The 17,625-nt window shown below is 42.0% G+C and overlaps 1 protein-coding gene across 1 annotated transcript in view; it reads right to left on the reverse strand.

Moving 5' to 3' along the window:
- Positions 1-1,836: 1,836 nt before the first annotated feature.
- TNFRSF21 (TNF receptor superfamily member 21) overlaps positions 1,837-17,625 on the reverse strand; it is a 67,624-nt gene continuing 51,835 nt past the window's right edge. Inside the window, exons 5-6 of the mRNA XM_025890546.2 lie at positions 4,562-4,790; positions 1,837-3,271 (exon numbers count right to left, since the gene is read on the reverse strand). Coding sequence (XP_025746331.1) covers positions 3,042-3,271; positions 4,562-4,790 — 459 coding nt within the window. The 3' untranslated portion in view covers positions 1,837-3,041. The remainder of the gene's footprint in view (positions 3,272-4,561; positions 4,791-17,625) is intronic.

The following is a 17,625-nucleotide window of genomic DNA, read 5'->3' on the forward strand; positions in this document are numbered from 1 at the left end:
CTGAAGCACGTCCAACTTTTCCCCAGAATAGGGGTCATTTTCTCCTTTGAAAAGCAGCCTGATCTAATTGTTTAAAAGCTCCTCTACATTTAACCTCAATTGGCCTAGAGGAAACAGTATTACTCTCTAAAGAAAAAGAAATTGTCTCTTCCTTAGCGCTGCAAATAACTGAAGATAGTCTTTCTCCCACCCAAATGACCTTTGTCCTCAGGTTTAGATTTCTCAACAATTGCTCCTGACTGTTTCTTACTCTTCTGGTTATCCCTCCAACGCCCACATTGGAAACCTTCTAGTTCAGCATAGCCCTCAAAGTCAGGCAGCTCAAACCAGAGAAAACCTCCAAAGTGAGCCACAAAATATATAAATCAGACTGTCATAAACTCTGACCCAAACATTATATATATATATATATACACTTTTAATAATGCAGCTTGGGGTTGCTTTTTTGGAGGGGGTAAGCTCTATATTATGTTAATTCAATATGAAACTTCTGTTTAACCACAACTTCTTTGTCCCTTTCCCTTGGATCATCAAGAGATGCTACCCCATTCCTATAAGTTCATAATTATTTATTGAATTTAATTTATCAGGCTTTCCTTATAAGCCAAATAAATTTCATCACTGTGATCTCTGTGTCCACTGGTTCAGCCTGACAAAGTAGTTCTCGTTATCAGTCCTGAGTAAACAGCCTTGGATTCAGAGTCAAGTCTGATCTCTACAACTCTGTTGCAGAGCCTTAAGCCCCTTAGCCTTTATAAGCCTATTTTTCATCTACAGAATAGGTACAATAATACTACCTGCAAGATAGTTATGGAGCTTCAACGAGACAATGTAAAAAACACTTTGTAAAATATAAAGCTGCATAAATGGTTAAGAAAATCATAACCCCCAAGCTATGAATAACTTACAAACTTAATAACCACAACACTGATTTATGTTTTCAACCCCCAAAAAAGAAGTGGCAGTCGGGAAATCCTCTGAAAAACACACTCTGTCTCCTCCCCTACTATCTCTGACCCATTCTAGTTTGCTTTTCATTTGTGAAGAGTTCCTGTCTTCTGTTGACAAAAGAGGAAGGGAAACCTGGCCAGAGAACCATAACCCCAATGCCAGAATGGTTCTCTAGAAACCAGCCACGTGAAGTGGATGAAAGCAGAAAACCCCTTTAATGTCACTGACACGGGAGTCCAAGTGTTCAGACAGGCCATCTACTTCTACTTTCCCACTGAAAGAGGAACTCAAAATTGCTGAGGTCCTGGCCATTGGAATTCTATAGAGCCAGGGTTCCCAGGCTAAGGCGGTTATGTGATCAAATACAAGATACAATATAATATAAAACAATACATATAATGTGATGTAATATATCTCATCCACATAAGACTTTACCTTGCCCTATTGCCAAGAAAGCCCCCCAAACTTAGTCAGGGAGAAAGAAGTTTCACACAGAAGCCTGTGAACTGATATAGACCCCCTACAAGTGGTAAACTTCCTCGATGGACACGAGTAAGAATATACTCCAGGGCCTGGTCATCATTTTCACCTCTCCACCTCCAAATCCACCTTTCTAAAAATAGGAATGAACTCCAAAACAGGAGCCTTAGGTTTACCCTCAAAAGACCAGGAAATGCTTGGTCATCTTTAACGCTTGGCCATCCTTCTCTACGTATCTCCAGATACTCTTCCAGACACAAAGCTCTGTTAATTTGCATGATTTACAGATCAGAAATGCTGAGATTTTTGGAACACACATATTCTTTTCCAAGGGACTCATCAAAGAGTTATAACTTCAGCACATGTATAATAAGGCAAGTAGTAAATACACTCAAACTACTCAAGTAACAAACACCTAATATTTATTAATAAATTAGTACACTTGAAGGCATTTTTCTGATATCAGTCCCTCACCACAACCCACAAACCCCGCCCAAAGGGAGTCCACGCCACCTTTGCATTCGAGTCTGCCAACTGAGCATTAGAGAGAGCGCGCAGGTTTATAAATGGGAGCAGAGTTGCAAATATATCAGGTAAGAGTTCTTATAGCTGCAGCCATTTTTAATTAAAGTGATTGAAGGACGAAGGAGACCCACCAAGACCGAGGCCTTGAGGCGGACTGGACCTACCGACTATGTGTGTATAAAAAACAAGACATCTTTTAAAGCAAAGCTGGGCAAATTCCCTATGGAAAAAGGTGCCCCTGGCACTCAGTTGTGACTTTCCAAAGTGCAGCAGTATGTTCCAGAACAGCTCAATTCCTAAAAGATGAAGTTCAAGTTCTTTGGTGGCCCAGTTGTCAAGCCACTTAAGTAGCAAGTTCTGATGGCTTGAGGATTTCCTGTCTCCAGCCCAGAGCATATTAGCGTAAGAGAAGCACAAGTAATGAAGCATTCTACATGGTGCTCAAGTGAAAAACCATACAATCAGCAACAGTGTGGTCAAGTTTCAGCCATGAACATGAACTCTACACCAAGGCATATTAAAAAGAGAACTCAAAATCTAATTGTATTACAGTAACTCAATGGGGTATTACATTTCTTCAACCCTTAGGAAAATTTGTAAATTACAAATAATAATAAAAATAGTAATCATTAAAAAAAAAAGCAGATGTGGATGTTGAGACATGAAAGACTGCTTAGAGAATTCACAAGATGCCATTATACTTTTAAGAAGAGCCTCACAATCCAGTGTGCAGGGAAAGTCACACTGCGTTTGTGGTACATTAAGTGAATTTAAAGTGCACAGAACAATTCTGAAAATACGTAAGAAGTCAAAACGGAGAAAAATACGGAACCTAAAAAACTTTAGTGGTGGGTATTTTTCAACAGTTACACCTTGAGAAGGCTTATAAACTAACTTCCTAGAAGGGTTAAAAAAAGAAAGAACGAACTCAAAACACTGGCCATATACTCTGTTAAACACACACACACACACACACACACACACACACACACGCCCCAAAAAACTAGAAAAACAAAAACAAAACCAACGAAAAATCACCCTGCCACTACATTGAGTCATTTCCAGAGTGCAGTATCCCTCGGGTTCTACAATAGGTCGGGAAGATGGCTATACACAGAGTCCAAGAGGGTCTGACTGGCTTCCTGGCTCTTGACTCCGATAATCTCAAACAGTCGGTCCAGCTTGTCCTCAGCCTGAGGAATCTCTTCAATCACCCGCAGCTCCTCAGGATTCAGAATGTGGAGCATGTCATCAAAAATAGGCTGCAAGTCACAGGGGTCCAGGCGTACCTGCCGCAACACTGTGTCCTTCTTTTCTGCAGGGAGGAGAGGGGAGAGAAGGCCACAGAGGTAAGGGACTGTACTGGGGAAACAGAGGAGAGGAGGAGAGCTAGGAGGGACAGCTCCCCTCCCCACAGGCTGTTCCCACCCCCACCCTCAAGGTGAGAGTCCCCCCCACCCTTGCACTTATCTTAACAAGATTTGATTCATAGAGGTCAGACAAGGAACCGCTTGAATGGGTTGTTGATTGTCATTAGCATGACTTTACCTAGATTTACAAGACTTCTAGATTCTTCTAAAACTCGGGAGGATACTGAAATACTTACAGAAACTTAAATAAAACAAAACAAACAACAAAGAAAGCCACTCTCCCCACCTGTAATGTGTTTACTAAACAAAGACATCAGTTCACCTTTGCCCCTCAAAAATTCCAAGTCAATGTAATCTGCTCATCTAACTTTCTAATTATACGGCCAAATTTTAAAACTAAACTGCTAAGAGCAAAAGCACATAAATAAGAAAATACTGCTTCTTGGGTCATACCTTACACAATGAGGTGAAGGACTGTAACTTTTACTACTATTATAAAAAGCTTTCTCTAAAGTATAACATGGAACATAAAATACAAACTAAAATATAAATCTTTCATTTAAATATAAAATAGATCATCTAAATAGCTAAGGTATAGAAAAGAGAACGTATTTTATAAACATAAACTATAACATAACATAAAATACAACCCTTCCACGAGAATATAATTGGAATTACCCAAACTGGGAAATTTCAAACAAAACCCTGTCATCAATACAGCGTGCATGCCAATCCTTATCCTGCTATTAAAAACTGCAAGTGGCAAATTATTTACCAAATGTACTAATCCACAATGTTTTAAAACATTGCTATTTTAATTCGTTTGAGTCACTGAAACCTACACTCTAGACGCTCAAGATAGGTTACACTTTAAATCCTTGGATTCTACAAACCTGGTAAATAATTTTCAAAAAAAACCTGCCAGACTACATTTTATCAGACCTTCCCAAAGCACCTTCGATAGCATCATGAGGATAAAGGGCGACCAATGCAGACTCTCGGCCAGATAATCAGAGCTGGAAGAGACCTTCTGGGTGGGTCCCGGCTGGCTAGCGATGTGGTTTCTCTGAGGCCAGCCTCATCTTGGGGTCTATGATAGATCTTCCCAGACAGGTCTCCCAAATGACTCAACTACCCCTGGATTGTGGAACGGGCCAGGGAGAAACCCCAGAGGCTCCTCTGGGGGAGGCTTACAGAATGAGTAAGTCTTGTAGCCGTCCTGCCAATGTCCATACCTTTGGTAATAAAGGAGCCCGTCCTGCTCAGCGCGGAGGAGCCGCTGGATGTGGAGTCACAGCGAAGAAGGGGCTCCGACTCATCCACGAAGAAGCCCTTGTTCTTATCCAGCGGGGAAGGCTCCACCGTCAGCAGAGTGGAATTCTCAAGTTTCGTGTTGGGGCTGGGGATGGGGCTCGGGCTAAGGGGGCTGGGGCTCATCGGGAGAGCCAGCTTGTCAGTTTCCAGCTGGGGGAGGAAACAAACAAAAATGCTTTTTTATTATATACTTCAAAAATTAAAGAGAAAAAAATGAAAATGAAACCCCCTGAGGTGTTTTTTTTGTCCCATTTAATGTTTTACAGATAAATTCTGCTGTTCTGATGGTCCATAACTTACATTATTGCTAAATACACACACACACACACACACACACACACACTTTTTTAAACCCTTCAAAAATATACGTGGAGCTATGTGTAAGCATTAAAAATTAGGAAGCAGGGGCACCTGGGTGGCTCAGTCGTTAAGCGTCTGCCTTCGGCTCAGGTCATGGTCCCAGGGTCCTGGGATCGAGCCCCGCATCGGCTCCCTGCTCAGCGGGAAGCCGGCTTCTCTCTCTGGTCTTCCCCCTACTCGTGCCCACTTCTTCTCTCTCAAATAAATAAAATCTTTTTTTTTTAAGATCTTATTTATTTGACAGAGAGAGGCACAGTGAGAGAGGGAACACAAGCAGGGGGAGTGGGAGAGATAGGACCCTGGGATCATGACCTGAGCTGAAGGCAGACGCTTAACGACTGAGCCATCCAGGTGCCCCTCAAATAAATAAAATTTTACCAAAATATTGGGAAGTTTATGCACGAAACTGTTACCTCACAGGAGTGGAGCAGGACAAGGGAGTGAAGAGGAAGACCTCCAACTCAAAATAGAATCTCACAGAGCTGGAAAAGGTCTTAGATAATATCTAGAACAGTCCCCTCTGTATGGGTTGAATTATATCCCCCCAAATTCGTATGATGAAGTCAAAACTTCCTGAGCCCCAGAATATAACTGTACGTGCAGACAGAGCCAACTAAGTAACTTCAAAAAGAGGTGATCAAGGGAGAGTTGGGTCCTACTCCAGTATGACTGGTGTCCTTATGAGAAGCCATTAGGACACAGACATACACAGTGGGAAGACCATGTGAAGACAGACGGGGAAGGCTACCATCTTCTACAAGCCAAGGAGAGAAGCCTGAGGACCCCTTTATCTCAAACTTCTAGCCTCCAGAATTGTGACAAAATAAGCTTCTGCTGTTTCAGCTTCCAGTCTATGGTACTTTTTCATGGTAGCCCAAGCAAACTAATACAACCTCTCTTTACAAGTAAGGAAACTGAGGTCTAGAGAAATGATGTGACTTTCTTAATTACAGGCTCCTGCCCAGTAAGGGGCAGAACTAAGGCTAGACCCTGGGCTCCCCAGCTCCCACTTCAAAGCAGCTCAGGAGAACCCCAGAGGCAAAAGCAGCTGGACGGAGAGAGTGAGGACCACCCCAATGGAGCCAGGGTACAACTCCGATGGATTTAACGGAGACTGTGAAGCTTGCATTCTGGAGGGGAGGGTCAGAAAGACAGTAACAAGTAAGCAAACAAACAAAAAGTTTTCAGATGGCGATGGTGAGCTTCATTGACCACTGGCTGGTACATGGAGAATGGATTTTAGGGGGGCAAGAAAAAAAATAGAGAGACCAGTTAGGATGCTGCTACAGTGGCTTGGGGAAGGTAAAAACCACGGCTTGCACCTGGGTGTGCAGTGGGGAAATGATAGGTGATATCACCCCATTTTACAGGTGAAATGACTAAGGCCCAGAGAGGGCACATAGCCAATGGAAGAAGGCTAGTGCTCAAATCAGGTCTGCTTGATACCTGTACTTGGCTTGTCATTTGCCACTAGTCTTCAGAACTCTGGCAAGTACCTGTGGCATCTTCCAAATCCACTGACCTTAATCTCTTTATTGGCTCTTCTGGCATGGCTGCAAATCTGGGAGTCAGGTGGCCAGATCCCACGGAGCAGGGTTCAGGGAGTGTTCATCACCACTCATTAGAACCCTATTGACTTCACTTACACATGACAAGCAAAACATTTTCAAGTTCCTCAATCGAGAAGACATTGACCCTCATTTCAAAGTACTAGGCTGCAGAGTTGTAAAAAGCACAAAGCAAACACAACTGTCTATTTTACAACCTATAAGGCCTGAGAAATTCTTGCAACTGACTGCAGATTCCAAAGACCACCAATTACTGCACGTGTCTACCATTCCAACAGCACTTGTCCTCTGCACAACCACCCATACCCCGAGTTTAAGACTTGGGTAATGCATTCCCAGCTGCCCCCTTCCGATCCACAAAGTTTTGTGTATATGCTTTTAAATTTTTTAATTCAATAGGGCCCCAGCATGTGCCCCTCCGCCCTGAAAATGTACATGGCCATTCATGCCAATACACATTTTTTATTCACTCAATTAGACAAAGAGCACTTGTCTACACTTTGGTTCTCAGGGACAACATTACATTGGACAACGTGGCCAGTCAATATAGTGCCCTGTTCTTGCTTAAAAAAAGAAATTCCTGCCCCCAAATCACATGCCAACAGACTAAGGAGTCCACCCACCCATTTCCTGAACTTTAGTTCAAAACTTTAAATATTTAATTTTTTTCTCCACTTTTGCCAAAGGATCCTATCCGTGGAAATTAAATGCATGATTTCCAACATCATTCAGAAAGACAGAATGCTGCAGAATGCCCTCTTGTAATTAACAATGAGTCAAGAGAATATGAAAATGCCCCTAAAAATGGTTTTAGCATCGCCACAATGGGGCTAACAACCATAGCCAAAGCCCGAGATCACGTGACAACCATCTTCCTAGAAAATTTACTCAGCTACTAAGTGTAGGTATCCCTTGCTTTATGCAGGATACACAGCAGCCAGTTGCATTCCAGATTTCTCTAAAGTTATTTGCATTTTTTTTCCTATAAGAAAAGAAAATCTTGCTCATAGAAACTTAACTTCTTTCCTCCCTTGAGCTTACTCTTCATAATATCCATCAAAATTGCACTGCAACACAGCAACTCAAGCATTGTATGACCTATGATAGCTCTAACTGGAAATGAAGTCATCAGGATATGTGGAATAAATTAATTCTTTATTGATTCAGAAAGTTCACTGTTGAGTTCACAGCAAATAAAGAATACCTCTAATAAGACTTAGATACCAAAAGACAAATACTCTTTTTTTTAAAGTTCTTTTTTTTTTTAAGATTGTATTTATTTATTTGAGAGAGAGAGAGAGCACAAGAGGGGGTAGGGTCAGAGAGAGCAGCAGACTCCCTGCCAAGCAGGGAGCCCGATGCAGGACTTGATCCCGGACTCTGGGATCATGACCTGAGCCGAAGGCAGTCGCTTAACCAACTGAGCCACCCAGGCGCCCCAAAAGACAAATACTCGAAACAAGAAAGCCAGAAAAGGGTCTCATCCTCTTGCAAAAGCTGTAAACATAAACTTATCCAAATATTCACAAAATAGATTACGAGTGACTTAATTTATTCCTTATGCATCTTCGAGGCTTCCAAGTTCTCTACAGGGACATATTAACTTTTATAATTATAAAAATAATGCATGTTATTTTTTTAAAAGCAGTCACCACTGATAAGTATGTTTTCCTTTTGCTAACTTGAAAATGTTATGGCTGCTGTGGGTCCTATTTATATTGGTAGCCAAGGAACAGGAGAGTTGGAAGATCACCTACTTGGCCAAGCGCCTCTCTAGACTTTTGTTAAGAGTTCCCAGGCCCAAAAGCGCAACACTGCAGTGAGATAGATATTAAGCCTTAAGAGAAAGACCTCTCGGGAAACTTGGCCAGTGAAGGCAATCTATCCACCAGATAATCGAAGTCCCTTTGCAGAAACTTAAAAAATACAATTCTTTTTGCCTCCCAGCCATGAGCTCCTCATGCTCACTTGGAAGACTCACTGGGGAAATGAGGTAGAGACGGTAAGACACACGGAAAGGGGAGGAGGCAGGGATGATGAGGGGAGAGCTCCCCAAGCAGCCAAAATCAGACCGGTGGTTCTATTGTGTGAACTTCAAGAGCATGCAATTTATTTTGGCCAAATGAGCCCCCAAATGTCCTCCTGATTAGTCTCCATGCAAGTATACTTAGTCCTTCCAGATACTGTATTTATTAGTCCCAAGTGATAGGGGAAGAGAGAGAAACGGTTCACCTCAAGTCCACAGCTGAGTCACACCTAACTAAAGCTCCTCTGCTGACCTGTTTTCCTTTCTGATAACCAGAACCACTGAGCCCAAGGAACCAGCCAAATGGATGAGGTAAACAAGGTATTGATTGAAATTTGGGGGCTTGAACACCTCTGGGGTATAGAAGTTTGCAGCAGCGTTAGTGAGAACGGGGACTGAACTTGTATTTGGGCTACGCTGGAATGAGCCATTTTCAGCTGTGTCCGGGCAACCCTCTGCTCCTACAGGTTCCAAAGTGAAGTGCCCACTCCGGGTGCTCAGCTGAATACAACCTGAAACTGAAGCTCAAAAATAAGTCTTCTCCTTTAATATCAAACCAAAAAGCACTTTCCCCGTCAACTGGCCCTTCTTAAGAGGATACACTGTGGAGGCTGAAGAGTTTTCTAGTCCTTGGGGATGGTCCACTAGTGGGTTGTAAAGGAACATCCTTGCAAGTCTTGGTCATGGCAAAAGTGAAATGAAACAAGGTTCTAAGACTACCTTTCTTCCCTCCTATGATCTAGCAGCTTTCCTAAGTACACTCTCTGCCTCAGAAGCAGTTTTTCCAGCATGCATTGTCATGTTCCTCATAGTCAACTCCTAAACATCAAAGTCATTAATATCCTGGGATTTCACTGCAAGGGAAGAGAGGAAACAGACCTCTAACTGGCTGTGTGGTCTTAGAAAAATCCCTTCCCTCCTTAGACCTGTTTCCACATTTCTGAACAAAAAAGATAGACCAGGTAATCTCTGTTCAACTTATGTTTTATTTATTGTCTGCCCTACTCTTGCTATGCCATTCTCCCTGCCCCCAACCCACCCGCCCCGACTCCCTCTCTCCTTCCAAGTTACCCCCAACTGGTTCACCCAACTAAGGTTTACCACTGAGTTATTTTCAATTACAATCTTCCTGTGGTTACACAATCTGTTTTCATAAAACTAATTAACAACTTTGATGCATCAATGATCCCCTGAAATGAAACATTAATTACCCAGCCTAGATGCTCCTTGCCAATCTGCTAAAGGGGTTCAAGTGAACCCCTTGGCTCCAGGCACTACCTAGTTGGATTCCACATGGCCACTTCTCCCCCCCCCCATAGCCAGATATGCCTGATAGATTCAAGAAGAAGCTTCCTTACAGTCAAAAGTTACCCTTTCCACTGAACTTTCCCTCCAGACCTCATTTAACGCTTAGAAAGAAGGGAAAATCCTGTGCCACATTTGTGAAATTTTCCATCACTTCAATAATGGTTTTTAAAAGCCCATTTGCTAAATTCAATGAAAACTAATTGCTATTCCATCTGAGCTGACCAGCTTGTTGCTCAGATCCAGTAAACAACAGGGACTTTAAGAAATAAACCAATACCAGTACTGCACAAAATGATTCAGCATGAAATGTAAGTAATCCATTTGCTGTGAAGGTAGCTCTTATGAGCTTCATCTGACAGATGAGAAAACTGAGCCTCTAAGAGATTTGCATAACCTGCCCAAAGTCACAAAGCAAGGATTCAAGATCAGGTCCGTCTGGTTTCCAAGTGATCCTCCTTGCTGAGCTATGTCACTTCTGTCTGGACCCACTAGACATTTACAGGAAATGTCAACCCCCCATACACTCAATACAAGCAATTACATGACCACAAGATGCTGCTCTGGCTTCTGAGCCAGAGGGAAGGGGCAAAAGGCAGGGTCCACAAGGATCTGTAACTCAATGGCAAGCTTACACTCTGGCTCTGAGATAAAGATGAGAGATTCTGTAAATATCAGACACATCAACTGTGGCCCAATAACTTCGCTTTGTATTTGAAAATATTCCAGATCCCAACAGACCAGTGATTGTTTAAAAAAAAACAAACACATTCAACTGCCACTAAAATTTCATCTCAAAAGAATTATAGTCACAAATAAATACATAACTAAAATTATTTAAGGATGATGATAGTTATCTCAAGCTTGCTCCCCCTGCTCTCCCAAGAGCTCATGTAATCGTAATCAGATTAGATTTCATGACCTCCTATAGGTCTAGTAAGTACATAAAATGGCCTCTGATAAAAGCAAGGGCCATCTCCCTCAGCATATGAGTAGCTAGATGCCTGAGTCTACGTAGTTCTTGTGTTTAGAGAACAGGAATGCAGATAATAAGGAGAGCTTTGTTATCTAAATCTATGTAGTTCCAGGATTTCAGATATAAATGAGGGTTTAGATAATGACAGTTACCAACTGTCTCTCCAAAAATTATCTGAATCTATTCAATTCCTAAGTTCAGATAGTGAATAATATCTGAGAAATACAATGATTTCTCCCTTAAAAAAATGAAACAAATACAGCAGTGGTCCCCAACTTAATAAAAAGGAAAAATGGGTAGGAGACAATGACTTTATTCTTCTAGCGTGAATTCTTATTAAATTCAACTCAGAATAAGAGGTCTTGGCAAGCATAATCCAAATTTACCCAGTAAAATTTTTTTTGCAAACAAAAAGAGAAAAAGGACACGGGAAGGTGCTGATTCCTTAGCCCTCAGAAGTAGTATCAGTTTTAAAGAAATTTGGAGGGAATTCTTGGAAATGGAAATGTGAACTAGAAATATACATGCATGTATATAGATAAAGCAAAGGTGTTAAAATGTGAATTAACTGTGAAATCTAGTTGGTAAGTTTATGGGTGTTTGCTGTACTGTGTTTTCAACTTTTTTTGTTTCGTAAGCCTTATTTTTTAGTTCAGAAAATAAGTATACAAAAGGGCTAACAGCCAAATAACTATAAGACAAAAATTCCCCAAACTTTTCCTAGGCTTCTCTTTAGTCTGTTGTTGTCTTTCCATCTTTCTTCTCTTGCCCAACCCCTGCCACGGGAAAGGGAGATAAGGAGGTGCCTCCATTGCATAAGCAAGGAACAGGGCTAACACTTAAAATCATCAGTTGCCAAGTAGACGTTGCTGGCCTTATGTGGTCTAGATCCCCCCAAGGCCACTGGAGGTCATGGGATGGAAGCTGCAACAGGAGTGCAACTCCAAAAAGCCCTGCTTAGCTTCCCTGGGAAGCCCTGTGTCAGACAACCACGGTAGCAGAGCTGAGTGGACACTGAGCCTCCGAGAGCTGGGAGCCCCAGCAGAGCCCGCAGAATGAAGGAACTCATCCTTGGGAGGCTCAGAGGATTACCTTGGCCAAAAAATGGCAAAGCCACTGGGAAATTATTTTAAAAGACACCTCACACCCACCCTAGATCTATCCAAGCAAAGCATAATGAAAGTATTTTGTATCAATTGCAACCTTCCTTAAGGCTATATTTAAACTTTATCCCAGGTTAACTGGCCAGAGTGTGAAACACACTCCCTTAACTACCCCAGGCCCAAGTCAAGGTAGTTGCCAGTCGTGTGTATATATGTTATCCATCAATTCTGTTTATTTCTAAGAGTTAACTTCAAAACTGAATCCCAAAGCCTACGAATCCACCTACATTTAAGTCAAGGTGGCCAATCCTTGCCCTAAACAAGGGATCTGTTCCTCTCCTGGATGCAGAAGGGAAGAGCCAGAGGAAACCCCAAGCAGTGCTGTAGGAAGCTGCTAGAGCTGGTAAGAACCAGCTGGCTCGGGAGGGTGAGCCCCGCCCAGCTGCTGGCGCATGTGTCTGCAAGCTGTCCCGGCTGCTGACATCAACAGTAACATTGCAGCCCTGAGCTGACTCACGGACTAGAAAGGAAGTGATGGTAGAGTAAGTGGGCTCTCTTGGTTCAGAGCTGCTCACTCACATTCAGACATACTGCTGAGCCTTACAAAAGCTCAGCCCCATGGACACATGAGGCGATCATGCTGTTGGAAATGACGTGGGCTTCCTTAAATTTCACTCACTGAGAACCCATTAGGAAGCCTTTCCCACAAAACAGCCTTTGAACAATTCTAACCATGAAAAGAAGTTGCATGAATCTTACAAGCTTGCCTTAAGGCGTTGTGGAAGATAGAAAGGAACTTCATAGGAAACTCATGACCTTGAGGTAAGAAGGCTCAAGCTCATCTCAGTGACTCCAAGTGTTTTGAACCTGCTCAATTTGATTAAATTAGTATTATTTAATAAAATCATTAGTTGGATGCATTCTTAGAATTATAACTATACCTGGTACACAATTCCAAAAGTATGAAAGGGGCTACCATGAACAATACTTCTCCCTCAGCTACTCAGTTCCCCTGCTGGTGGTGACTCTTACCAGCTCCTCATGTCCTCTTCCACAGTTGATATACCAATGAATAGGTAATATATAGTCTCCACCTGATCCAGCTCTTCTGTATTTATTACATTTTTTTACTTTTACTTTTTTTTAACACAATATGGTGGCCGAGCGCACCCACTGTTCTGCACTTTGCCCTTTTTCCATTTAAAAACAGTTCTTGAGGTTAGCACATAAACGGCTGACTCACTCCTTTCGACAAGTGCAGACTATTCCACTGTGTGGATGTTCCACAACTTAATGACCAACTCTCTGCTGAAGGGCATTTATGCAGAGGAATACTTGGACTTGCAATTTCTACACACATGGTGGAGGTAGGCGCGACTAAATGTAGGACATATTCCTGGGAATGCAAGGTCAGTAGTCAACTGCCATACACTTTGGTAGATAATACAGATGGTTCTCCATAAGGGTTGGGCTAATGTACACACACATCAGCAATGGATACTGTGCTTCTTTCCCTACACCCTCACAACACACACAAAAAAATGGTGTCGTACTCTTCCCTCTTTACCATCTAAGAGCTTAAAATTGTATCTCAGTGTAGGTTTCCATTTTAATTCTTCTTATTCTGAACAAGGCTAAAAAACCTATACACCTTTAAGAATCTTCAGTATTTCCTTTTCTGTGAACTCGCTTGTTCACAGACTGCCCATTTTTCTTTTGGGTCATTGGTCTCTTAATTAATTTGTAAAAGCTCTTCATTTTTTTTTTTTAAGGCTATTAACCCTATGTTGCAAACAGCTTCTCCCAGTCATTATTCTGGCTTTTGATTTTGCCTATGATGCTTTCTGGCTTATACATTTATTGTTAAGGAGTTGATTCTTTCTTGTATGACTTCAGTGTTTTCTATCACTGTCAGAAGAGACTTACCTACTGTTGTGAGAATAAAAACAAAGAAGAATTTCCCCGTGTTTTTTTCTAGTTCTTTTTTTGGTGACAAGTCATTTTAATGGTTGGTCATTCCATGTCCCCTGACAAAGCCCAACTGTGGATAAATCAAAGTTTCTCTGTGAAAAAAAAAAAAAAATGTAATGGGAAAATCAGGAGTGACAGCTGACACTCACGAAGAATATGAGGAATAAGTGTTTAAAATGTTGAAATCAACTGGTGTATCATAAAACCTACTGTTGACCATGATGCAATTTCTCATTAGCAAGTGCGTCTGCTATTGGCACATGAGTTATAACGGATCAAGAGACAGTCTCGTAAACATAGGATGGAGAAGCTAGGCCCAAACTGGAAGCTATGAAGCTTTATCCAGCTATGAGTTTTGGCTCCAAAAATAAATAAAAATATGATATCCAGCACTGGTAGTTGATGGAGAAAATAAGCTTGTTTTCACACTATTGATTCTGATTTCCTCTCAGTGGATTCTTTGAGAAAGCCAGTAAGGGTGTGTATTAAGGGGTGGAAAGTATCATCAACTAATAAATTCAGCCTTTTCTGAACATGGAGACACTGTGTCTCAGGAGAAAAATAAAGGCCACTTCAAATCCACAGAATATCCTCTAAATTGTGGCTCATACGTATCCCTCCTATAAAACTGTCAGCATCTTCAGGGAGGATTCCCTGTTTTTGTGTTTTGTTTTGTATGTGTTTTGTATGCATGAGTTTTCATCTAGTATCTCCAGTGTCTGGCACAGGGCTCGAAATATAATGGGTGTTCCATTTGTGTTTACTAAATAAGTTGCTTATGTTAATCGATCTTATCCTTAAAGGCAATTTTAAAAAGAAAAAAAAAAAAAGCATGTGTGAATACATGTTAAGAGCGAGAGTGTATCGATCTCTAGACCCCAAGAATCTGCTTCTAGACTTCTCCTTATAAACTGTACACTCAAGCTCAACTATCATATTTGATTAATTCTATGATGTGTATTTTTTCATATTTTAACATCTCTCGAATAGGGATATATCTTACAACTATAAATGGTAATGTTTTAATAGCTTCCTTAGTCGTGTGTATAATGGTGCATCATACACTGAACATGGCCTTCAACAAAATACAGAAATATGTCTGAATTCTAATACCAACCTATACCTCTCAGGACCATGAAAGCTTGCTAGGTTATCACAGATGTCAACCACTCAGACAGTGTTTGGGAAACAGTAGATACTCAGCAAATGTTGGTTCCCTTTCTCCTTAATGTGCAGAGTGGTATCATTTGCTCTTGAGTCAGAAAAGGAGAATGCAAAATTCAAATTTCAACATAGAAGATAGCAGCAAACATGTATTGAGCCCCTACTCAATGAGCCCCTGTACTCAAAGTGCAGAACTGGGCATTTATATTTATGATCTCCGGTATCTACACTCTCTCTAATCCTCCCCAGATCCTTACAGGCAGCTATGAACTTAAGAAGTTAAAAGTCAAATTGTTGGATGCACCGGTCCCTTCTACTAGTTCTTAGAGATTCAAAGTTCGAACTCCAGCCCTGCCATGAAGTGAGACATCGCACCTTTATTACTTTTCACATTGCACAACAGTGAAAGCTTTCTGAAAAGCTTGCAACTGAGCAAAACACAACAAGGTTCTCAGTAAAACAAGAGTTCTTTGCTGAGTCAAAGGCTTGAGAAGCCCTTGGCGTGATCAAGTAGGTAGGGCTCCATAGGCAGAAACCAGATGGAAAATCTCAGGGATGAGGACCAAAATCCAGTCTTGAAAGAAAGTACAGTCTGTTGTTTTTTTTTTTTTCTTTAAAAATGACTTTCAAATGGACACATATATGTCTGCTATTGTTTTCTATGTGTTTTTTGGTGGGTCAGTACCCCTGCCTTCCTCTACAACCTTATAATTTCCTGTGTACCCTTCTGTTCTAACATCTGCTGATCACACTGAATTGTCATTATTTGCACAAGAGTCTCCATCTCAGTGACTGAGCTACTGAAAGGCCCGAAGACCACCTTCCTTTACATAGTGCCAGAAACACAGCTGGTGCTCGACAAAAGGTTGTTGACTAACCAAGTGAAACCTGAGAACATGATAATAAGTAGAACGGCCTGAAACAACACTGAACACCTAACGGCTTATTCACAGATCTCGCTTCTTTGTACACGATGACTGCCCTCCCCACGAGCACGGCTAAATGGACCTGGGCCTCCTCTGTGGCAGCAATCCCTTTATAAAGTCCCCTTCTCATCACACCAGGGGTTCCCCAGAGCCCACAGTCACACGCTGCAAAGGAAGTAACTTGACCTCAAATGCCCCTCAGCGCTGTGGTCACACGGCAGAGGGCAGGCGCAAGATCCAGGCGAGTTCAGCTAACAACTTAGGGCCTGGGGGTAATAATCCTTATTTTCTCAGAGATGACCAACTAGCACATTAAAGACAAAGACAAATTTGAACAGCCAAAAAGCCAGCAGTTAAACCTACAGCTGGTATTTGCCTCAACGCGCCCTCATTGTGTTAAATTTCTGAAAATAGCTGGTCTCGGTCAGACCATAGATAAGGACAGTTGCATCCTGCAGCTGGTAAACAAAAAAAATAAATCAGCAACTGTAATTCCCTCTGCGCAGCAGCAGTGGTGCTGTCCTTGCCAAAACAGAAAGCCCAGTGCTCCCGGCGCTGTTGAGACTCAAAGCCAACCAGTCTCCAAACGCTGTCTACTCTAGTTGGGGGCGGGGGGGCGGGGGCGGGCAGCGGGTCTCTGGGACATAGGTCTCCTGCATGGTTTCTGGAAGGGATCAAGAATCTCAGTCTACTACACAGCAGCCCACAACAAGGTTGGCTTCAGGTCCACTAGTGTAGTTTTACTCTGTGTATTCTATTGGAAGAAGGGAAGGAATGTTAAGATACTCCCCTGCCTGACAAGACCCAATTCCTTTTTATTTTAAAGATTTTATTTATTTATTTATTTATGGGGGGAGGGTAGAGGGAGAGGGAGAGAGGATCTCAGGCAAACTCTGCGCCAAGCGCAGAGAGCCCGACGTGGGGCTGATCTCACAACCCTGAGACCATGACCTAAGCCCAAAGCAAGAGTCCAACGCTTAACCGACTGAGCCACCCAGGTGCCGCCCCAGCACCAATTCTTTACATTTGTGAATCTCTGGTCAAAGCAGACAGCTGAAGTAACACTTTATATTATTTTAAATTCTTGTGGTTGTTTTTAAGATTAGCATTTTTTAATGTACATAAAATTCCTTTTTTCATCCCTTATCAAAATAAGACAAAAAAGGAATACTGAAATTCAAATCACAATTACTGCCGAACCTAGCCAGTAAGCATCGCTTTACTACCTCACTTTCTTCTACCCCACAGTTTAACAAAACAGTACTTCATTTAATTCTGATAACCACTTGATTTCCCATGCTAAATAGAAAAATCTGAGTCCGAGAAATCATTTACCCAAGGTTTCCTATAGAGAAAAAAAACAAGTCCACCCCCTCCAAGCAGCGGAAAAAAAAGAAAAAGATTGCACTGGTTAAGCCTATTTGAATACACCAAGTCCAGGAAAGAAAAGAAAAGAGCAAAAGAGGTGAGGGGAGACGGGAGGGGGGAGGGGGAGGGGAGGGGGGGAGGGGAGGCGAGAGTAAACCTAAGAAATTCCGTTGCTCAATTTTGTTTCCCTTTTTCTGACAGCCAGTGAGAAAGCAGAC

Source organism: Callorhinus ursinus, unplaced genomic scaffold (genome assembly GCF_003265705.2).
Source record: "Callorhinus ursinus isolate GAN/ISIS: 27379988/994484 unplaced genomic scaffold, GSC_fseal_2.0 scaffold22, whole genome shotgun sequence".
Classification (NCBI taxonomy): Eukaryota; Metazoa; Chordata; class Mammalia; order Carnivora; family Otariidae; genus Callorhinus; species Callorhinus ursinus.